The sequence below is a fragment of the Nasonia vitripennis genome, chromosome 2 (assembly GCF_009193385.2).
Source record: "Nasonia vitripennis strain AsymCx chromosome 2, Nvit_psr_1.1, whole genome shotgun sequence".
Classification (NCBI taxonomy): domain Eukaryota; kingdom Metazoa; phylum Arthropoda; class Insecta; order Hymenoptera; family Pteromalidae; genus Nasonia; species Nasonia vitripennis.
This window is the reverse complement of record NC_045758.1, coordinates 22,502,944-22,522,993: the sequence shown is the minus strand read 5'-3', so window position 1 is coordinate 22,522,993 and position 20,050 is coordinate 22,502,944. Positions and strand designations below refer to the sequence as shown.

General features: G+C 37.3%; 3 protein-coding genes across 7 annotated transcripts; 1 reads left to right on the top strand and 2 right to left on the bottom strand.

Moving 5' to 3' along the window:
• Window positions 1-4,007: 4,007 nt before the first annotated feature.
• Window positions 4,008-8,167, bottom strand: LOC100119435 (cytochrome P450 4g15). Its single transcript, XM_016982654.3, has 11 exons — window positions 7,612-8,167; window positions 7,372-7,527; window positions 6,543-6,655; window positions 5,736-5,826; window positions 5,474-5,659; window positions 5,322-5,394; window positions 5,096-5,222; window positions 4,891-5,031; window positions 4,589-4,820; window positions 4,322-4,501; window positions 4,008-4,252 (listed from the first exon to the last, which is right to left on the bottom strand). Exons 1-11 carry the CDS (start codon window positions 7,649-7,651, stop codon window positions 4,074-4,076), a joined length of 1,518 nt encoding a protein of 505 aa, XP_016838143.1. The 5' UTR covers window positions 7,652-8,167; the 3' UTR covers window positions 4,008-4,073.
• A 224-nt stretch (window positions 8,168-8,391) lies between these two features.
• LOC100678627 (transmembrane protein 272) lies at window positions 8,392-13,430 on the top strand. Of its 4 annotated transcripts, none has more exons than XM_031924863.2 (5): window positions 8,392-9,488; window positions 10,351-10,674; window positions 10,745-10,855; window positions 10,930-11,193; window positions 11,266-13,430. In XM_031924863.2, exons 2-5 carry the CDS (start codon window positions 10,419-10,421, stop codon window positions 11,439-11,441), a joined length of 807 nt encoding a protein of 268 aa, XP_031780723.1. In that variant the 5' UTR covers window positions 8,392-9,488; window positions 10,351-10,418; the 3' UTR covers window positions 11,442-13,430. The 4 variants fall into 4 exon arrangements, with proteins under 4 accessions (XP_031780723.1, XP_031780725.1, XP_031780726.1 ...); XM_031924865.1 differs by having other exon boundaries at window positions 8,734-9,498; XM_031924866.2 differs by lacking the exon at window positions 8,392-9,488 and adding an exon at window positions 9,714-10,254.
• A 1,219-nt stretch (window positions 13,431-14,649) lies between these two features.
• Window positions 14,650-20,050, bottom strand: LOC100119363 (radial spoke head 1 homolog). Of its 2 annotated transcripts, XM_031924861.1 has the most exons (7): window positions 19,767-20,050; window positions 19,525-19,668; window positions 19,184-19,403; window positions 18,711-18,937; window positions 18,071-18,184; window positions 16,785-16,961; window positions 14,650-15,171 (listed from the first exon to the last, which is right to left on the bottom strand). In XM_031924861.1, the coding sequence occupies exons 2-7, from the start codon at window positions 19,588-19,590 to the stop codon at window positions 15,016-15,018; spliced, it is 960 nt and encodes a 319-aa protein (XP_031780721.1). In that variant the 5' UTR covers window positions 19,591-19,668; window positions 19,767-20,050; the 3' UTR covers window positions 14,650-15,015. The 2 variants fall into 2 exon arrangements, with proteins under 2 accessions (XP_031780721.1, XP_001603152.1); XM_001603102.5 differs by having other exon boundaries at window positions 19,525-20,050.

The window sequence follows — 20,050 nt, the reverse complement described above, 5'->3', positions numbered from 1 at the left end:
TATGCACGAGTACTAGAAGGGGAGGGAGAGAGAGGCCCTCCTTCACTGCCCTCACCCACCGAGTCACCGACGAGGGTCTTCTCTTGTTTTTCGCGCTGTTGCCGACTTGCCGTGCGCCGCGCGTAGTTCTGACGAATCAGTTCGAGCTTGAACGCCTTACAGTCGGCAGCAACGTGCCGCATATTAAGTATATAGATATAGAAGAAGACAAAACAAGCGCTGCAGTGCACCGCGGGGAAATCCGCGATTCCTTCGCATAAGTACTTAGCTTCACCGACGTAGATTCGACGCAGATTATTAAGTACCGCAGGTAACCCGAGCTTTCTGTAATATTCGTACTTCGATCACTCTTTCCTCGCGTTGTGAACGATTCCGTTTATATTTTCAGTGGAAATCCAGATTCTTCTTGGAAGTGTAATAGGAAAACGTTTTGGACATCGCGGAGACGTTGATCTTGCATCATCTAACAAGGTAAATTGCATTATTCCGAATTGGCGTGTGTTGAAGACGGCCGATGAATTTTCCCTTGACTGGGCTCTAATCAATCGTCTGTTGTTATATTTCAAGGCGTCACCACTAAGTACTTATTGGCATCTTAGACTGGTTGGATTTTGTCTTGTTTTTGTGGGTAAGTTTATGATTATTCATGCAGTTTTCTGGTATTCGTATGCTTATAGCTACATTTTTGCTGTATCAATATGGATGTTTCATGCTGCAAGCTTCCTTGTTAATAATATATATTCTGTTATACATTGTAAAAAATATATTCATAAAATTGCTACTCTCAGAGTAGTACACGTATCTGACTTATTCTCAGAGCAGTTCAATTACAATAAAAATTAGTGAAATTACAAAACGCGTTAGTAAAACTACTACTAAGGTACTACTTTCAACAGCAATTTTACTAACTTATGTTATAATTTAACTGCTCTGAGAATATGTCAGATACGTGTACTACTCTGAGAGTAGTAATTTTACAAAGACATTTTGTACAGTGTAGGAAACTGCTGTTTAATCTTATCTTTAAAAAATTACACAACTAAGCGATTATACTTTATCGATGATTTTCAACTCTTCTGATTGCTTTGTTTGCCTTTAACTTGCTGCAGTTGAATTGAAACATTAACATTGGAATAAAGATATTTTATTATATTTTTCAATTAGATTAAAAAAAATTCACATTTTTCTTGATACTAGTGTACAAAAATTTTTGTCAACAAAATTCAACATCTACTTTATACAAATATAATGTTACAGATCAATGAATTAAAAATAATACAACTAATAGTTGTTATACATAATGGATGCTCCAACTGATGACGTTCCAGTTGATAATTTCTTAATTTTAGAAATTAATCAAATTCAAACCCAAGAACAGTTGGATGATGTAGCTAACAAATTAATAGCTCGTTTTCAAACATATGCTGGCATAAACAAAAAATTTGGAGGATTAAGAATTTCCAAAGCAAAGAAGAAAGGTCCTAATGCCCAAACAAAAAAACCAAGAATTGATAGGAATAACAAAAATGTAATCCAAGGTTTATATCATAATCAACAGCATCGAGCAGTCCAAGAAATACTTTTTGGACCAACGTTTGATTGCTATATAGAAGATGCTAAAATAGAAAAGCACTGGCACTCAGTGTTTGGCGTTAAATCAGAATGTAACATATCTGAATTACCACCATTTTTGTGGCAAAATAGTACTCCAACAGAAAATGACAATGTTTATCTGGAAAAAAAATTCTCTTCAAAAGAAGTAAGAGACAAATTGCAACAGAAATATCGTAGTAGACTATCGAATTCGCGCAGTGTCGGATTAGATAGAATAAAATATGGAACTCTGTTGAAATATGATCCAAAATCTTTAATTTTAACAGCATTTTTCAATGCTTGTATCCAACTTCAGAAGGTTCCAAAGGTTTGGAAACTACCATATTCGGTTTTAATCCAAGAAAACAAAGGTGACGATGACAATATCAAAAATTGGTATTTAATAACAATGCATAGCACCATGTCAAAACTTTTTCAATCTCTAATTGCTGCAAGACTGATTTCTTGGTCATTAAATACTGGAAGATTAAGTGCTACGCAGAAGGGATTTCTTCTTAATAATGCAGCATGTGAAAGTAGTTTTATTTTACAGGAATGTAAAAATTATGCCCAAAAGTGTAAGAAAGATCTTGTTGTTGCATGGCTAGATTTTTCAAAAGCTTCTGATTCAGTTCCTCAAGAAGCTATACTGCATGCCTTACAACGGCATGGAGTACCTACATCAATCAGAAATATTATTGAAAGTACACTTGATGGTGCTCAAACAAAAATCAGAACAGTAAATGAAGCTGGCTTCACAAATCCTATTACTATCTTGAAAGGATTACCTCAAGGAGCACCATTAAACCCTATTCTGCTTGATTTAGTTATGGAGCCAATTTTGAGAAATTTAGCTAGTGAAAACAGCAACATGTTTCAGATTTTCAATAAGAAAATAAATCACTTTGCTATTCCAAACGAGCTCACATTGATTGCAGAATCAATGACAAATCTTCAAAACCTATTGAATATTGTAGAAAAGACTGCTAAATCTATTGGATTACAGTTTAATGTTCACAAGTGTTCAACTTACCATTATGATAGCAAGAAAAATGAAACTCAAGAAAGCTCCTTTAAGTTGTATGGACAGGATTTAAACATTCTTCCAGAAAAGGAAATCGATAGATACTTTGGTGTAAAACAGGGCTTGTCCATAGGTCAAAGTGGAATTCCAACAGTTGAAGAAATGATTGAAAGTATTGAAGGCATTGGTTCTTCAAAGTTAGACTGCTTCCAAAAGATTGATGCAGTCCTGACATTCATTATACCACGTGTTGAAAACTGCTTACGTGGGCTACAGAATATTAAGAAAACTCCTCTTGATGAGGCAGACAAAATTTTAAGGGATAAGCTAAAAGAATGGCTAAGCTTACCTAATGATTGTGGTACAGATTCTATCGTTTTTCAAACTTCTGCTAAAATATTAAGAATGAAGACAAAGTACCTTCCCTTCTTAGACTTGTTGTATGTTATGAAAGTTGTCCAAGCATTAAAAATGTTTAATTCGAAGGATGAGATTGTCCAGTGCATAGCCTTTGAATCGATTACTAAAGAAGTTTCAGAAGTAGTGACAAAACAATTAAAGGATGATATAACAAAGAAAACACTTGCTAGTTATCTTTCAGGAGATTTACATATCAAAAATACTGAATCCAATAGTATGTGGTATATGGTTCGTGAGGCTACATTACAATTACAAATCAAAATTGATTTATCATGGGAATATAAAGATAAGAGGATGCTAATAACCGTAAAAGATAACAACAAAAAGAAGAGAAATATAAATATGTCACAATTTGAAGAGGATTTGAAAAATTGTTTGATTTCGTATTACATTAATGAAGTAAAGAAACGAAATCCAGGTATAATGGAAGGAGCAATAGTATATTTAAAAGATATATTGATTTGACAACAACAAATATTTTTTTTGTTATTCTACAGAAGCTGATGCAGAAATAGTAGTTAATCCAAAGATGACTTCATCAACACCAAAAAGTCACAAGAAGTGGTCAAAAGCAGAAAGACAGTTGAAATTTCAAAAACTCAACGCTGCCCCTGTACAGCCCGTTATTCCAATTACAATGCTCATGTCAAATTTTCCACTTCTAAATGCAGTACGATAAAAATTGATTTTGTTTTGAAAAAGTTACACAAGCATGCATATATTAGACATAAGTTTATTGCTTTCTATATATAGCTTTTTAATTTACAAAGGTAGAATTTCGTAACAAATACGAAATGTTCATATAGCTAATAGTAAGAAATACGTTTCTTTATGTTATTAAAAAAGAGCTTTCAACTATTGATTTTGACACGGAAATTTATACAAAATAATTATATTTTATAATTCAAGGTTTTGCTTCGATAGTGTATCTAGTTTTAATTATACATTTTACCAAATGTAAAAAATGACTTAAAAACAATCAAAATAAAATTACAATTTATTAATACATAATTATGTACAATATTTTCTAACATATTTATAAGTACTTCGTTATATTCGTTCGTGCTTGTAACGATATTTTATATCCATTCATTGAACGAATGGAAATATCCGTTTTTAATTTAATGTCACGCAGTGTAACATCTGATTCTACAACGTATTTTTGGAGAATATTAGCTAGTATCATTTTTAGTGCCGTTAATGCATATTTTTGACCTAGAAGCAAAGACAAGAGTAATTTTATTCATGTTAAAGATCGTTTTTTCACGATGCAATAACACATACCGATGCATCCCATTGGACCACCACTAAATGGAATAAAAGTGTAAGGATGTCTTTTCACAGTCTCCTTGATAGCAAATCGTTCGGGAAGAAAATTTTCAGGATTTTCCCAAAACTTTGAACTGCGATGCGTAGCGTACGGAGCGATTACTACTTGGCAGTCCTTTGGTAATATACTATTATCTAAAAGGGTATGAAATTTATGTTTTAATTATTAGATTATAAAAACATTAACTTTGTTCTGATTCTTTTTTTTTCTTTGTTGCCTACCTAGCTTCAATTCTCCATTCAGCTGGCGTACCATCAGTGGCGCAATTGGAAAAAGACGCAGAGTTTCTTTTATTACCATTTCAAGATACTTTAGCTTTGACAAGGATTCAATATTCACGTCCCCGACTCCAATGACTTCATCCACTTCAGATCTGGCTTTCTTCTGAACATCCCCATGAATTCCCAGCATTAAAACTGCAAAGCTGCTCGTTACTGCCAAGGTATCTTGAGACTAATATTATGATGAAATTGAATTTTAAATTTAATGACAAGAGAACTCAAGTGTATGTATTGAATTTTACCGCTATGTAAATTGTATAAATTTCATCTCTCAATTCTTCCTCAGTCAATTCGTTTGTTACGCTATTCACGGTTAATAGTCTATGTAATATACATGTTTTACTCTTTTCTTTAAGCATATCTTGTCTTCCAGCTTCTATGCACTATATTAAAATAATGCCGTGAAAAAATGAAAGTTTAATATTTACACTTTTTGCGCATACCTACACGTTCCGTAAAATTGTGTATCATTGTTTGTGCTCGTTTCTGGTTAGAATAATTACTCGTTATTCGAAAAATCCAATCGGGATACAACCAAATCTTCATCATTCTATTGTGAATGATTTTGTACATTCTGAAAATAAGTCAATATTGATTAAAAAGTGATTGATGCACATTCTCGCAAATGAACTTTTTATCTTTTTGCCATGAACTTGACAATGCTTTTGCTTACTCAGCGGTATAGTGCACAAATTCTTTATTAGGGTTGTCTAAAGCATTGATGTCCGTATATCCCATTACAGTTTCTAACCAAATTTTTAATAAGTTTACAGCTTTTCATTTTGTAAAATAAAATGGACTGTTCTAAATTAAACACATACATACCGCAAACCAGATCGATTGTGCAACCTTCTAAGGAATGAAAAATGTCGAATACTTCTCCGTTTGCCAATGGTTCCAATTTTTTCACGAATTCTTTACTACGCCGATCAAACGTTTCAATGAAAGAATCCAGTGTTCGTTGATTTAAAATGTGCGATATTATTTTCCGGTGAGCTTTCCATGATTTTCCTTCAAGTATTTATTTTTACTTAACAAATTAGTTAAAAATACTCGTTCTATGATGTAAAACTCAAAAGTTATTTACCAGATCCGCTAATCAGCCCATTGCCAATAAAAGGATACAAAAATTTATAAGCGCTGCCTTTGCTGGTCGCCTGCTGACTGTTAAGCACTACCTTTAATAAAAAAAAAGGTTTTTTTGTAATATTTTGATAAAACCTTAATCAATCCACACATGTGAAGAGAATCAGTTAATCGTCTAGTCTAAATTTGTCTAGATATGCCGAAAACTCTTCCGGCTTCCGCAGTTAATTACACCTATACATACACGTGTGTCCATCGAAAATTTTCTAATAATATCGTGCATTGCTTCTTTTAGGTCTACACCAGCATGCAGCACACGAGGAGGCATTCTACGCGGTGTCGAAATGTCCTTTCGATGCGAAGCTGGCGCGCGGACACAATCGGTCGTATAGAGCCGAGAGCGCAGTACGTTGCACGCGAGGAAGTGCGAAAGTCGTCGTTGCCGAACGTGAGAAGCAAGCCGATGATCTTCGACTCGATTTTGTATAGACAGAGAGAAGGATAGCCGGTACGTTTAGTTATTGCGTTGTAGTCTACCGCTCTTGACGATTTTAAATTTCGACGATCGCTGCTAGTGCGGTAGGTTTTCTTGGTTAATCGTGAAAGTTTGTCTGATTTTTTTTGCACGTTCAATTCGCTGACCTGTATTTGGATCTCGAGAAGTGATTCGAAATAAAATTGCTGCATCAATACTAGCTATCGTCAATGAGAATTTTCTTTAAAGTATTTTGCAATGATTGCCTTAATCGCAAGTGAAAGATAAATTGATTTTTAACACTTACAAAAATTAATCTATATAATCTTTTACCTCGATGTCACGTGGCTCCGTGATAATAACGTATAACATTGGGCCCATCCATAATCTCATTGGTGTCACATCAGCATACGGCGCGATGACATCCACAATGCGTTCGAGCAGTTCTAAATTAATACAATGATTTCGAAGCGTTGCTTATTAATTAGTGAATTTTTAGTTTTGTGACGACAAAAATGTGCAGTGTGGAATAACGAAAAGACTTAATAATTGGTGATTAGATACTTCGATAATACATAAATAGAATTTGTCATACTTTGATGCTGTAAGTTGATAATTTTACGATAGTGTTTTTATTGATACGAGAGAGAGAGAGAGAGAGAGAGAGAGAGAGAGAGAGAGAGAGAGAGAGAGAGAGAGAGAGAGAGAGAGAGAGAGAGAGATAACAAAGATGATCAGAAAGCTTTTTAAATAATTTTATCGTCGTTTTAATTCCGTGTTTATAATTATATCTGAGAATCCGTATCTTTTGTCATGAATCTTTCATTTTTTACAACTTAATCTTTATATCTAAAAACCATTTAAGATATTGTTTCCAGTTTATTCCGTGCACATTTTTAGATGTTAATAAGTTACAGCTCCAACAATAATAAAGCTGAATATTGTTCCAAAGAGAACTTCTTCTTCGACTTTCAGCTTTAAAAATATATAACGTCCATCAATATCAGTTGTGATGTTTAGTTTACGCGTTTATACATCTGTTATAAATTACAGTGAAATCATTTAACCGAGGCTTTTTCAGTTGCTTATATTTAAAATAATATTTCCTTGGACATTTAAAAAAAGGCATTGTTTTAATATGCTAATAATTGTGTATACTCACGATCTGGCTCGCATGCGAATTTCAACGCATTTCCAATAATGGGGTACGCTCGAGGACCGGGAAGCTTGATAGCAAGTTCAATGATTCTCTTCTTGTTCACAATGTACCTCACTATGCTCGCTCCCACCATCGTTGTCACAATCATAATTAGGCAATCTACAAAATGGCAAATAATACGTTAAGTGATTCGATCTCTAATATAGCCAGATGCAATAATAAATTCGAATTCTTTTGTTATACCTTGAAAATATGAATAAAATAGGAGTAGAGGATCGGCCATGGCGACGGATATATTCTTTGTGTTGAACTAGACAATGCGAAACTACCCAGTGCTCGACTCTTACGTTTGTATTATACCAGAGCCCCACCTTTAAAAAGCCCACCATGCTTCGTGTCTACGAATTTATCATCGATACGTGATTACACTGAAAATCGGCGACTCACGCCAAATTTGTACTGTCGAACAAACGCACGCACCTCTTACTTTTTTATGAAACACGAGTCCGTGCTTTCTTTGTTTTCGATATAGATCTCTGAACGACGTGGAGGCGCCATTAGGTAAACTAATTCTGCATGCATTGGAATAATAATTCTCTAAAATTTTGCAAGCAATGTAGACGAATGTACAAAAAATCTCGTTTGATTTAGTACTTTGTATGGACTTTCACTAAAAACTGTTACGCTGCTTTAGAAAATTGATGAAATTCGATCCGATTCAATTCAAACCGTTCTGCCCCGGACTCAAGTAGATTACATCGCAGTCAGCGTCATTTAGCAAACGCTATATATATATATATATATATATATATATATATATATAGTCAAGTGCCCGTTTAGTCGCGGGCATTTAATGCGAGTGCGTGGACCATTGTTCCTTATAATAAACACGATTGATCCCCTTTCCAGATTAAGAATTGAACGTTATTGGGAATTTTCCAGAACTCTCTGGTCTAAAAATATTCCATTGAGACGCGCAAACATCACGTTCAAATAATAAGGTTGCTTCTTTGCATTCTTTTGCGAATGTCTAAATATAGCCATTATGATAGAGCGCACGCATTTTGCTGCGAAAAACAGTGTTTCTGAGCAGGTCTATGGAAAGTAATAATTTGCTAAATTGCAAATAATAATGTTTCCTTTTTTGATGGTTTTCACGTATAGGGTGGTCGACGTAACTTTCGATGTGGTTGTGCAAACAATTATTTTTCGAATCGAATGAATTCTTATGTATTTCAATTTGAAACGCAACAATCGAGGTTCTGGTTTCCGTTGCATTTCTTTCTTTAATTTTCGACTACATATCCACAGCTTAGTCAACTACAACTGCGCAGTCGGCCGAAGAGTCCTTTCCACCTGGAGGCGGTAAACTTTGAAAATCGTACGTCCTTCGACGGAGAATCCGCATGCAGAGTCATCTACCGCAGCACTTGACGTTAGCAACTTTCGCTTTTTGCGGCAAAACACGCACAGTGAAGCAGCCCGTCTGCCCGTGCATATAAGTATGTATGGGTAGCGAGATCTCGCCAACGATCCTGATGACCGCAGTCACCGCCGCAATATCCCCCTCTACGTCCTTCTCGTAATCGATTCGATAATCTCGAAATCGCGAGCAGTGGTTCCCTGTGTTCATACTCCCGCACATGGCACGTACACACGCAGTCGGCGCGTGTATGTAGGTACGTAGCCCGTATTATCGGGAGCTGTCGTGCAGAAGGAATATAACGAATACGCAAGTCGTGCGCCAGTATACAAGTGGGCACACGTATACATACAGTATACTATAGGCACTACAGCAGAGGAGAGGAGACCACCTCCCTCTCGGCTCTGCGAAAGCGAGAGTGCTCGCAGCACCGCTCCGCTCTCTGCCGAGTAGAGGAGGGTTCAGTGCCACAACAAGGAAGTGTCCGCCGCCGCGAGAACGTCTCGCGTGCAGTGCGAGAAAGAAAGTGCGCGCGTTAAGTATGCCGATGATCGCGTACTATCTGCAGCGGCCCTCGTGATTCGTCGCCGGCAAAAGGACACCGCGCGCATCTGAAGGACGCGAAGGTTCAACGTCGCCCTGCGATTGCTTCCGGAGAGAGAGGTCCATCAGCCAGGAAGTGCAGCTAACTGCCACGGTACACACAGGCATGATAAGTACTCGTACACACACGGTATAATTGGCCAGCCGGTCTCCGCTCTCACTTTCTCTGCTCCGCCGCCGAATTTCGCTACGCTGCAGCTTTTTGGACTAGGCCGTCGTGCGTGTGTCTGCCGCAGCCTTTCTCTCTCCTTCTTGATCACGCGCGCGCGCAAGTATACATATTACTAGCTCCGTCTCTCTCGCTCTTGTGACTCGTGCCAGCAGCATGCATCACGTATCCTTGTTGCTCGCGTTTTCGCGCGAGGAAGCTCGGCTTGACATTGAGCGCCAATGCTGTTGACTTTCCTCGTTTTACCTTGTACGCGCCACCGTAGCTCCAATGACTTCTCTCTTCTCTTTTTGCCTTTTGTCTGCGATGCAGCTCTATCGCACTCGATCGAGTCTTGTTCGCGGCGGAGTCGGTGTGTGTTTCGGAATTGTCTACAGCAGCCGATGCTGCTCGGATATCTGCAGTTTTGATTGACTATATAGCTGATACAGCTCTGTATGTGCTTGCGGTTTCGCAAGTGTTTACCTGCACGCGAATTCCTGCTGATTCCGGATCTCTTCTGCTAGAACCGTCTCTTCTGTCGTCTGATTTACCGAGCCTGGGTAAATTTTAGCCGAAGCGAAACAGTTTTTGGATTGTTTGTTTATCGGCCAGTCGACGTAATGTCGCCTCTGGCTTTGCATTTCTTGACACGACGAGTTTTAGAATACAATATTTTTTTAACGTTCGTTAAATCATAACCTCCAACTCTGTGAGAATTATAATATATACCTTGATCCATCACAACTTACTTTTTAAAGTGCAATCGCCAAATAACAATGGGATAATTTTGACTGTGTTTGTACAGGTGGAACGGAAGCATAAAAACTAGGATGATGCCCAGGTGCTGAATCAAAGGTGCGGAGTACTAGTTTAATGGATTTTAAGCAGGCTAGTCCAACGCCAGAAGGAATGCCTCTGAACTCAAACTCGGATCCTTACAATGTACCGCCTGCTGTGTCGGTTGGGGTGGATCCAAATGCCGCTGCACAGATGACACAGCTCACGCTTAATAACTCAACGCCACCGCCATTATACTACAATATTAATCTACCTCCTGATCAGCCATCGATATCAGGGATTAGTGATAGAGGTGCACCGCCATCCTATGAGGAAGCAATTGATCCCAATGGTATTATAGCTCAAAGATATCGTGGCATGTCGCAATCAAATAAAACAAATAAAAATGTGATTTATTATAGCTCCTCCGCCATCTTACGAATCACTCTTTGGTCGAATGAGAGAAGCACACAAATCCCGAAAAGGCATATTTGACTTTCTGCAGAATATATTAGTTTTACTTTTAGGCACAAGTAAGTAATCCATATCAACATATGAAATTATCTCTTGCCCAACCTAATAGTTTCTTTGTTGTATTCTGTTCCAGTTGGGTGCACAATTATATTAGGTATCACAATTGTTATTCCACTGTGTATGATGATTATTGGTGGGCTTTATCTGTATGACTGTCCACAAGGTGAATACATTCCTGTTTACTTACTAGTAGGAGGTGGATTTGGAGTATTTAAACAATTGCTTCATCTGTCTGCGAGAGTACGACACCGTCGAGAAGAGCAAGAAGAAGAGAGAATTAGACAGTCTTCTACGCAAACTCTAATCAATTGTTTTATGCTTGGATGGTTTATCATTGGTAAAGAAAACAAAAAATTACATGTTTCACTATTTAATCTATTAGATTTTCTAACTTTTACGTTGGTTTCAGGTTCTATGTGGGTTTACAAAGAATATCAACCAAATTATGATCCAGCTCTTGGTAAATATTGCAATAAAACGCTATACTTATTTGCATTCTGGTTAATCACTTCAGTCTACATCATGCTGGCTATTACGATAGTTTGCATCTGCAGTATTTCTTTAGCAAGTGTATTATTTCAATAGAAATGTTTATCCATGTAAAGCTAAAATATCTAAAGTATTTTTTATAACGTTTTTTTATAATTCAATGAAACACGTTTAGAACGCTTAAAAAGTTATACATTGATACAAAATCAATTCAACTTAAATATTCCCAAACTTAAACTGAATTAAAATTCACTGTTTGGAATTAACATTTTTCACACATGGAAAGTTTTTTGAATTTGAACAAGTTTATCGAATCAGACTATGAATAAGAGTGATAAAAATAAGCACAAAATTATTGACTGCATTTATGTACCTGAGACACTTTAGTGGCATTGACATAAGCAAGTGATTTTTAGATCTGCATTATTGATTTAATACTGAGAAAAAATCTACTGAAATTGTATTTATTTTTTCAGTATTTTGTAATTTAATTTTATTTTTTTGATATGTTAATAATAAATTAGAATAGGAATCTCAATGAAAATTTGAGAAGGAAGTAAAGAGTCTTAGGTATCGATTTGTACTACGATCTTGATTATGGCAAAAGTAAATAAAAATTTATAAATTATGTATAAAAAAAATTGTATTTATGAAAGCATGAGTGAAGACTGTCAAATAAATTGGAGTATATGCTCTTTAGTTTGACTTAACAAAAAAAGAGAAGTTATCGAATTTTACTAGCTACCTTGCTAGTCATTGTGAACAGAGGATGTAAATAGGAATTTTCAGCAGACAGATTTTTTTTATGATATATACTTAACTTACGTGTGTATCGATGAGGTCAAGAAAGACTGCACAAGTTCGTCGCACTTTCTTTGCTATTCTTCCTGCCGTTACTAATTTTATTTTATAGTGATCTCCCTCTGTCTCTATTTTTGTCTATTACACAATTACTGTTATTCTTAAATTTCAAATTTTCAAACGTGATCGGTTCATTATCGAAAAAGGCTACATATACTTAAATGAAATCATTAAAAGTACGTGATTGTATTAAATGTTCTCATTATCTGACAGAAATTACAATGTTCAGTGCAATACAATGTAAATCAAGTTATTTTTAAAGGATAGAAATAGATACATAGTAATATATAATTGTAAATTACGTCGCTAGAAGATAAAGCAAACTACATTTGATTTTTTGACAGCTAACGAATAAAGCAAACATAAGGGAGGTAAGACAAGGAAATAAGGGAGATATACTCAGCTATTATTCTGCGATAATGGACCGATTGCGCGCCAACAAGTGTACTGATTTAACTGAACAGACTGTAAATATTAATGAATGATCGTCGTCTTAAGTCCAAATGCGACTAACGCAATATTTTCCACGGGCCTTCTAACATGTCTTCGATAAAAAGTAATAACAAATTTTGCTTAGAATACCTTTGGAAAATTGCTTACTTAATTAAGTCGCGCTTTTACTCAAAGTTTATATGTAATTGTATGTACGCTACAAACAAATAAGCTCAAAAAACTAGGGCAGAGCATGGGATTCATATGCGACGCATTTACCACTAATTATTGCTAAATGTGTAATGTTATTTATTACATATTCCGATCATTATGTACTACTATAATTTTTATAATCATGATCATATTTGTAATTATATACGAAATTCGATCAAAATCGAAAAACAAATAATGTAAGTAAAATATAAATATGAATGAAAATGGCATTGATCGATTAGAATCATAATTGTGATTGGAATTTTAGTTTAGAATGAAATTGATTTTCTGTAAATTATGTTTTACTTTTATCTCACTTCGTATACAGAAATTTTATATTAAATTATGAACTTTATGTATTCGAAATAAGTATATGAATGCGGCATTAAATTTTTAACATTTTTAAATTATAGTTTTTGCAAATCAACGTGTATTATAAGAAAACAGAGATCTGAGAGGTTTCTTGCGAACAATGACATTTTCACAAAACGCAATCATTTAACACCGAATTCATTCAAGTGCGATGCGATTTGTTGTTATATATGTTCCGTTAAATAAACGGCTTACGATTTTAATCAATATAATAGTTATACAATTTCTTTACCTTGACCATAATTACTATTGTGATAATCAGTTTAGTTTAGTTTCAAAATTACTTTTATATTATTAAAAAAAAAATTATATTTTAAAACTACCTGAGTTTAGAAAAAGTCGTCAAAAACTAAAAAGGTGCGTGTTCATCATCCATTTTGATAGTAATATATTTACATCAAAATGTGAACTGTATTTTTATATACAATTTATCGACATATTGAGTTGTCTTTTCCAAAATAAGTACTTTTCAATCAGAATCATTTCCACAATTTTACATTTGAACGACTACCCTTATGTTTTAATGAAGCATTTAGCGCGATATTCCCTTGTAACAATTGTTTTCAACAAACAAACTGAATTTTGCGATTTTAGTATATATTGCCTAGAAAATGTTTTTGAAATTAGCAACTCTAATTATTTTTATTTAGCAGTCAAATACATTTCAGCTGAATGAATATATTAATATGGAATCAGCCTACTATTCATGTATTAGTTGCTTTTGACAAACTAAAATTCGATTCAGTCTGCAATTTATAACTTTTGCAGAGAGACGTTTTATAAAAGGCTGCGGTTAAATGTTGAATCTCTTCTGCTATTTTTCTATCAATCTTTTAATAACATAATACAAGTTTTATATAAAAAAAGAATATTTGTGCACTGGTCAGATTTTTGGGAAAAGTATTCCAAACGAACTGAAAATGATGCCCGTCTGGACTTTATCATGATCCTTATTTTCGATTTGCAAGGTTGATTAGAAACTAAAATATTCAAGACTCTGACTTCACGAAAACATTACGCCACGGTACCACGTAAATATTATAACATATACCGTTCTGATATATGTATGGTGAATTATATCTTTTACTTTTCAACCTTCAAATTTCCTATTAAAGTATTGCCCAAATCATACATTTCATAAACGATACATTTTATAAACGTCGCGTTATATCGCCTGATGATAAATATTTGAAAAGTTTCTTGCAAGGCCACGTCCCCCATACCTCTTGGATATACCCCATTTGCATATTTTTAACATAGGAGCTGTTTCTGAGTACTTATATGCTGATTCATTTACGAGGACATGACTGAAAAATTCATTCTTAGCAGCTGCGTCTTACAACTTTTCTTTCGCTAATTTTTTCCTAATAATTCTTGCGCGCATTTCGTTATATTTTAAAATTTTAAGCACGCACGTACTACTAAATAAATGATCTTGAATGACAAATTTGTTTAATAAAAACATCAGACGTAATTTACAGTATAAGGGTATAGTTTCATACATTAAAGTTTGCGACAAAAACATAAAAGAAATCCAAAATCAGGCATCGATTCAGGAAGGTATTTCAAGTGAAAGACTAGCACGTATCAAAATCGGCCGAAAATCTGCCCTGCTGTTTCGAACACGTATTCATCCAAAAAGCTACATTTGTATGCGGTAAAAGGAATGCCTGATCACGTTCGGAGAACAATTTTCGTCGCACGTTTATATGTATTTGTCATAGTCGAAATGACGAGTTTCGTCGGAGGCGTTGCATAAAAAGGAGAAGATCATACGTGACCGGTAACGAGGCTAGTCTCGCAAATAGTCGTTCTCTTCGTCCTCGGCCTCCTCGTCTACGTACTCGTCCTCGTACTCAACCTCGTAGTCATCCCTTTTCAGGTACTCCTCTGCCCTCTCATCGTCCGTTTCGTCGCACACGTCGTCGTTTAGAGTTTCCATGGATGACTGGAAGCATTTTCTTCTATTAATGCAACGAGTTGTTGACGTGGAAAATGCATGATGCAATATAAGTGTAAACGGTTACGTTATTTTTAGAACTAAAGCATTGCAATCACGCTTATATCAAGCTTATTAACTGTTTTATTTTTTTTTATGCGGAGCGATTTTTGCCTGTATTAATAAAATCTAAATGTCATAAGTATTCCGCCGCGACCGAAGCATATCACCTGGACAGACTGTCGCGCCAAATGGAGTGATAACTTTGACTTCATGCAAAGCCGAGAAAAGTTTTCATCACGCTAAGAGATCAGCGAAGTCCATCTGCCCGTATGTTCAACAATGATAATATTATTTCACAAGTCGTCGAATACATGAATATGAGTCGTTCTTAAGCCGAAAAAGAAAACTCTTAATTTTAAAAAACCTGTTTTATATGAAAGAAAATGGAATTTAACAATTTAACTCTCATACAATCGCACCGATCAGTCGAATCAATTTTCGGTGAATAGCAATGTTAGCCGAATATTAATAGCAATAAATCCAATAAGCGGGGTATGGAAAATAAAAAAAAAATTCAGTTGTGTAGGGACATCCTGTAGATTTGCTAATACATATACCGACGAAGCAATCACAAAAATTTGACAGACAAAGATAAATCATTCCAGCCAAAACTAAATCTTTCAAGTATAATTATAAGCTTGCATGCATTATTCCAGGGACTTCCGACATTTCCGAATCTTTTATGCGACGCATCCTTCCGCGCCACTCGTTGTATTATACACTCGCCGTCAATTTATTAACCGCTCGCGCGCGAGATCGACTGTGTATAAACCATTAAAATCAGAAGCGATCGTTCACTCGGAAAACCTATGCGCTCTTTCTCTCCCAGCTGCTTTTCTGATTTTATTAAATCCGTCAGTTGTCGGCCCTTTTCGCGCATATAAAACTTCCGAGCAATATTATCCGCGCTAATGCGGAAACGAGAGAGACGCGCTCTGGTCGAGAAGCGGAAGTGCCTGTTTCCGATGGAAATTCACTTTGCCGCGCGTGGCTATATAATACTTCGATGTGTATGTATATATGTATGTATGTTCAGGTGCAACAGAGCTTCCGGCCGAACCGCGCGTGGAGAAGGGGAAAACGGATCTAACGAGAAGCGGAAACGGAGCCGACGGATATGCGCCCGAGATATCGGCACTTTATCGATGATGCGTCAATCTTGCTTTGGATATTTATGAACTCGCGATTTGTTGAATCTCGAGAAACGCCGCTCTCTCGCGGATATGTATACCGCTTTGCTCTCGTTGCATGTATCTGTTGCTTCTTTTTTTTTCAAATTCTCGATTTTTCCTCCGATTGACTACTCGAGAAACGAGGCAATTATACTATGAGTACAAAAGCGTCCAATAAAACGGAAAGCACGTGCGTGAGTGTGCTTTTCTTTGTTCAATTGTTATCCACAATCGCGGAGCTTTTCCATCCCGAGCCGCTCTAAAAACTTCGTCAAAATAGCGCATTACTGTTTTACGTCTCCTATAAATTCCCAATCTCACCTGGACACCTCCCACGTAATCTCTACGCAAAAAAAATAACATCAAAAATTCGAAATAATAACCTACCCCCTGATCGATCACTGCAGCAGGTTCCGGCGGCATCAGGTCGGAACTGTAGGGGGTTACGCGACGAGACCGCCAGACAACCGCAACGATTCCTTGTTTCAGAGGCTCGGGTCTTAGTTCCTTCGCGTCAACAGCAGTGTCTTCTTTTGGCGGTTCCTCCTCGCTAATTTCCGGCTCCTACGTATAAACGAGAACGATCAATCGCGGTACGCGCTAATATAACCAGCTGTTTGAATTAACGGGAGCGAGCTCGTAGTTAAGCGCATTAGAAGGCGTTCGAGTAGCTGATGTGGTTATACAGACAGGATTTTGCTTTGCGTTCTGATGCCGTATCGCACAGGGATTTGAGCGCGGAGGCGGATGCTGGCTCCGTTTTATAGGGGCTATTTTTCCTGCGCGTATGTATACGTCTTGTCAAATTTGATTGAAAGGGTTTGACATTCTATATTCGCTCTCGCCGGCGGATAAAGCTTTTCTTTGAAGGCGTGATTTCGTATTAGACGTGTATTCAAGCGAATGTTTTTTCGTGCATGACAAAATCCAAAATTAATATTTCGAGAATTCGAAAATTCCGAACATTATTTCTCAATCATAGGTTTTTTATTTTTTTCTGGAAGAGAGATTTCGATTCAAAAATAAACGTATAATTGAAATAATAGTAGGATGAGAAGGCTAAATTTCACTATGTAATTGCAATTATTGTTTATAACTTTGTGTTTAAAAGCTTTTTTATTGTATGAAAAATATTTTTCGTGTTATTTTAGTTGCAAAGTTATATTATCGGCGTGGTAAGTCCGCCGGCTTATTCCCTTTGCTTATCAACGCTTCTGTTCATCTTTTTAACAGATAAAAAAAATTGAGAGAAGCCGAAGAAAAAAATTCTTTCAAGATTCTTGTATATAGGACCCGCGAAAGTGCATACTATTTTTGGACTTCGTCCTATATACAAAGCTGCCTCTATGTGTCACCAAAAATAGATCCGAGCAGGAGTATAGAAATTCAGGATCAATAGAGCTTGTATGATGGCATATTCGTAAAGTGAAACATTCAATGTATTTTTATTAGGGAAGCCTGACAGTTTCCACGTCTATACGATGTATACTTGGAAAGAAAAATAACACGCGCATCCGTGCGTAGATGAGTCGGCGTATATTCGCGCGGAGCCGTCAATCCCGACGTCTTTCCATACCCGGCATACATCTACTTACCAAGGGTCGCTTTTGCCTTTGAATATGCCGTATCGCGTGACGATATAATACAGAGGATAATACACGCGAATGTCTCACCTGCGCAGCTTCGTCAGTTTCGGTCACGATCTGACCGGAGGTATCCAGGATGTGCAGGAAGTGGCCGTGAAGCATGCTGCCATTCTCAAATATGTAACAACCGCGTCCTTGTGGCTGCGTAACGAAGATGTGATAGTAATGTTATGATTCTAGAAAATTTCGAAAATGCCTGAAAGATGAGCATCCTGACCGTGACAAAAGTTCGAGGCTGATGAATGCTTCACATTTTATATATAATTACTAATTAATTATGATAGTCTGAGCGACTGCCTTTTACGAAACGATCCTGTTACATCTCAGCGTTACGCGCAATCAAATATATAGGTACACAGTCGCGATCATACAAATTGTAAGCCGTTCACTTCGTCTCGAGAAATTTCAGCGAACAATCGACGGGGTGTATACTTATCCCTCAATATCTGTCGCGAAAATGGTGCCATCGCGTTTATAATACAATTTCGTGCTCCAGAAAACATATTCACACGGTAGCCCCGACGACAATGAGCATTGCACAAGGCCGTCTCACGCGCGCGAGACAGAGAGAGAGAGAGAGAGAGAGAGAGAGAGAGAGAGAGAGAGAGAGAGAGAGAGAGAGAGAGAGAGAGAGGTATGAACGATTTAGCTGTCACAGCTGATGGACCAGATTTGTTTCCCAGAAGCCGTGATAGCGGTGTCTCTGGTGGGTCAACTGTCCTATGCCCTGCATTCGGTCGGCGATCCAGCTCCCGTAGAATTTACAGCCGCCGTCGGCGTAAGTGTAGCTGCCCAAGCCGTGACGGTAGTCCTGGCGCCATGTGCCCTCGTAGACGTCGCCGTTGCGGTAGTGGTAAGCTCCGAAGCCGCATCTCTTGTCGCGCTTCCATTCGCCTCGAGTAGAACATAATATTATTATATATTATATTGTAAAATTATACTCATTTGCAAATTATCGACGAATAAAAAAAAGAACAACTATGCACAGCCGCCTAATCAAGTCGCGGCGCTGATGATGAATTCGATAAAGCCGGGAAGAGCAATCGCCCGCGTAATAAGGGACGCGGTACCAAGACGGACGAAGTCTCGTGGGACCGTTCGCAGTGTTATTGTTGTCCAGAAATACTCGCGATCAATCACCTTCGTATCGAGTGCCGTCTGGGTAAACAAAGCTGCCCCGGCCGTGTTTCTGGCCTCTGCGCCACTGGCCCTCGTAGCGCGCGCCAAGTTTGAAGACGTAAAGCCCGTGTCCGTGGCGAAGTCCTCGGCAGTACTCGCCTTCGTAAGTGTCCCCGTTGGCCAGCAGATAACGGCCGAAGCCGTGACGCTCGCCCGACTTGTTGCGCTCGCCTTCGTACGACTGCAGGGTTGCAGCGTAACGCGGAAGTTTTCGACGGAATTAATCAGAAGGGCTGCGCTTAACCTAACTTGCGACAGCAGCGTCATATTCGATGAGGAGGATGTATTCAAGTTATACTTACGCCTAAAGGATTTTGGACTTCGCTCTCGGCGGATTCGGTCGCCTCGACCGATTCATCTTCACTCATTTTTCCATGAAAATCAGTACAAGCAGACCCGTATATAATCTCAAGATTGATTGTCTATACGCAATATTGTGAAGCTTGCTGCTTTTATAAATGACGCGTATTTTTATACTCTCGGAGCGTTATCTATCTATACATACAACATTTTTTGAATGCATATAGGAGAAAAGTACGCGTACCTTTACTCCCAGTTTCAACTAAAATGTAGTAATATCGCTGGGTTGAGCGACTGCCATCGGATTATCTGGCATTTGGTTTCCGGCTATTCCAATATATTCTAAATTCTTATCGAAAAATTCTCGAATTCTTATGAGCCGCTCATGGAGAAAGGGCAAATAGGAGAAAGAAATAACACATTCGTGCGAACGCATGTCATATCCTGGACGAGCCTGCAGCACTGTTTTTTCAGAGGGCCGACAACAGCGTAATTAAGAAGTTGCCGAGTTTTCCTTCGACCTCTTGC

What these genes read in the sequence shown, in the direction of transcription:
- LOC100119363 (XM_001603102.5), bottom strand. Translation starts at nt 19,590, where the DNA reads ATGAGTGAAGATGAATCGGTCGAGGCGACCGAATCCGCCGAGAGCGAA. An exon ending in AAGTCCAAAATCCTTTAGGC is followed by an intron (nt 19,404 to 19,524) that starts GTAAGTATAACT and finishes GCAACCCTGCAG; the next exon opens with TCGTACGAAGGCGAGCGCAA. An exon ending in AGACGGCACTCGATACGAAG is followed by an intron (nt 18,938 to 19,183) that starts GTGATTGATCGC and finishes GTTCTACTCGAG; the next exon opens with GCGAATGGAAGCGCGACAAG.
- LOC100119435 (XM_016982654.3), bottom strand. Translation starts at nt 7,651, where the DNA reads ATGGCCGATCCTCTACTCCTATTTTATTCATATTTTCAAG. An exon ending in ATTCGCATGCGAGCCAGATC is followed by an intron (nt 6,656 to 7,371) that starts GTGAGTATACAC and finishes GTATTAATTTAG; the next exon opens with AACTGCTCGAACGCATTGTG. An exon ending in CACAATCGATCTGGTTTGCG is followed by an intron (nt 5,395 to 5,473) that starts GTATGTATGTGT and finishes AAATTTGGTTAG; the next exon opens with AAACTGTAATGGGATATACG.
- LOC100678627 (XM_031924863.2), top strand. Translation starts at nt 10,419, where the DNA reads ATGGATTTTAAGCAGGCTAGTCCAACGCCAGAAGGAATGCCTCTGAAC. An exon ending in GGAAGCAATTGATCCCAATG is followed by an intron (nt 10,675 to 10,744) that starts GTATTATAGCTC and finishes GATTTATTATAG; the next exon opens with CTCCTCCGCCATCTTACGAA. An exon ending in AGTTTTACTTTTAGGCACAA is followed by an intron (nt 10,856 to 10,929) that starts GTAAGTAATCCA and finishes ATTCTGTTCCAG; the next exon opens with TTGGGTGCACAATTATATTA.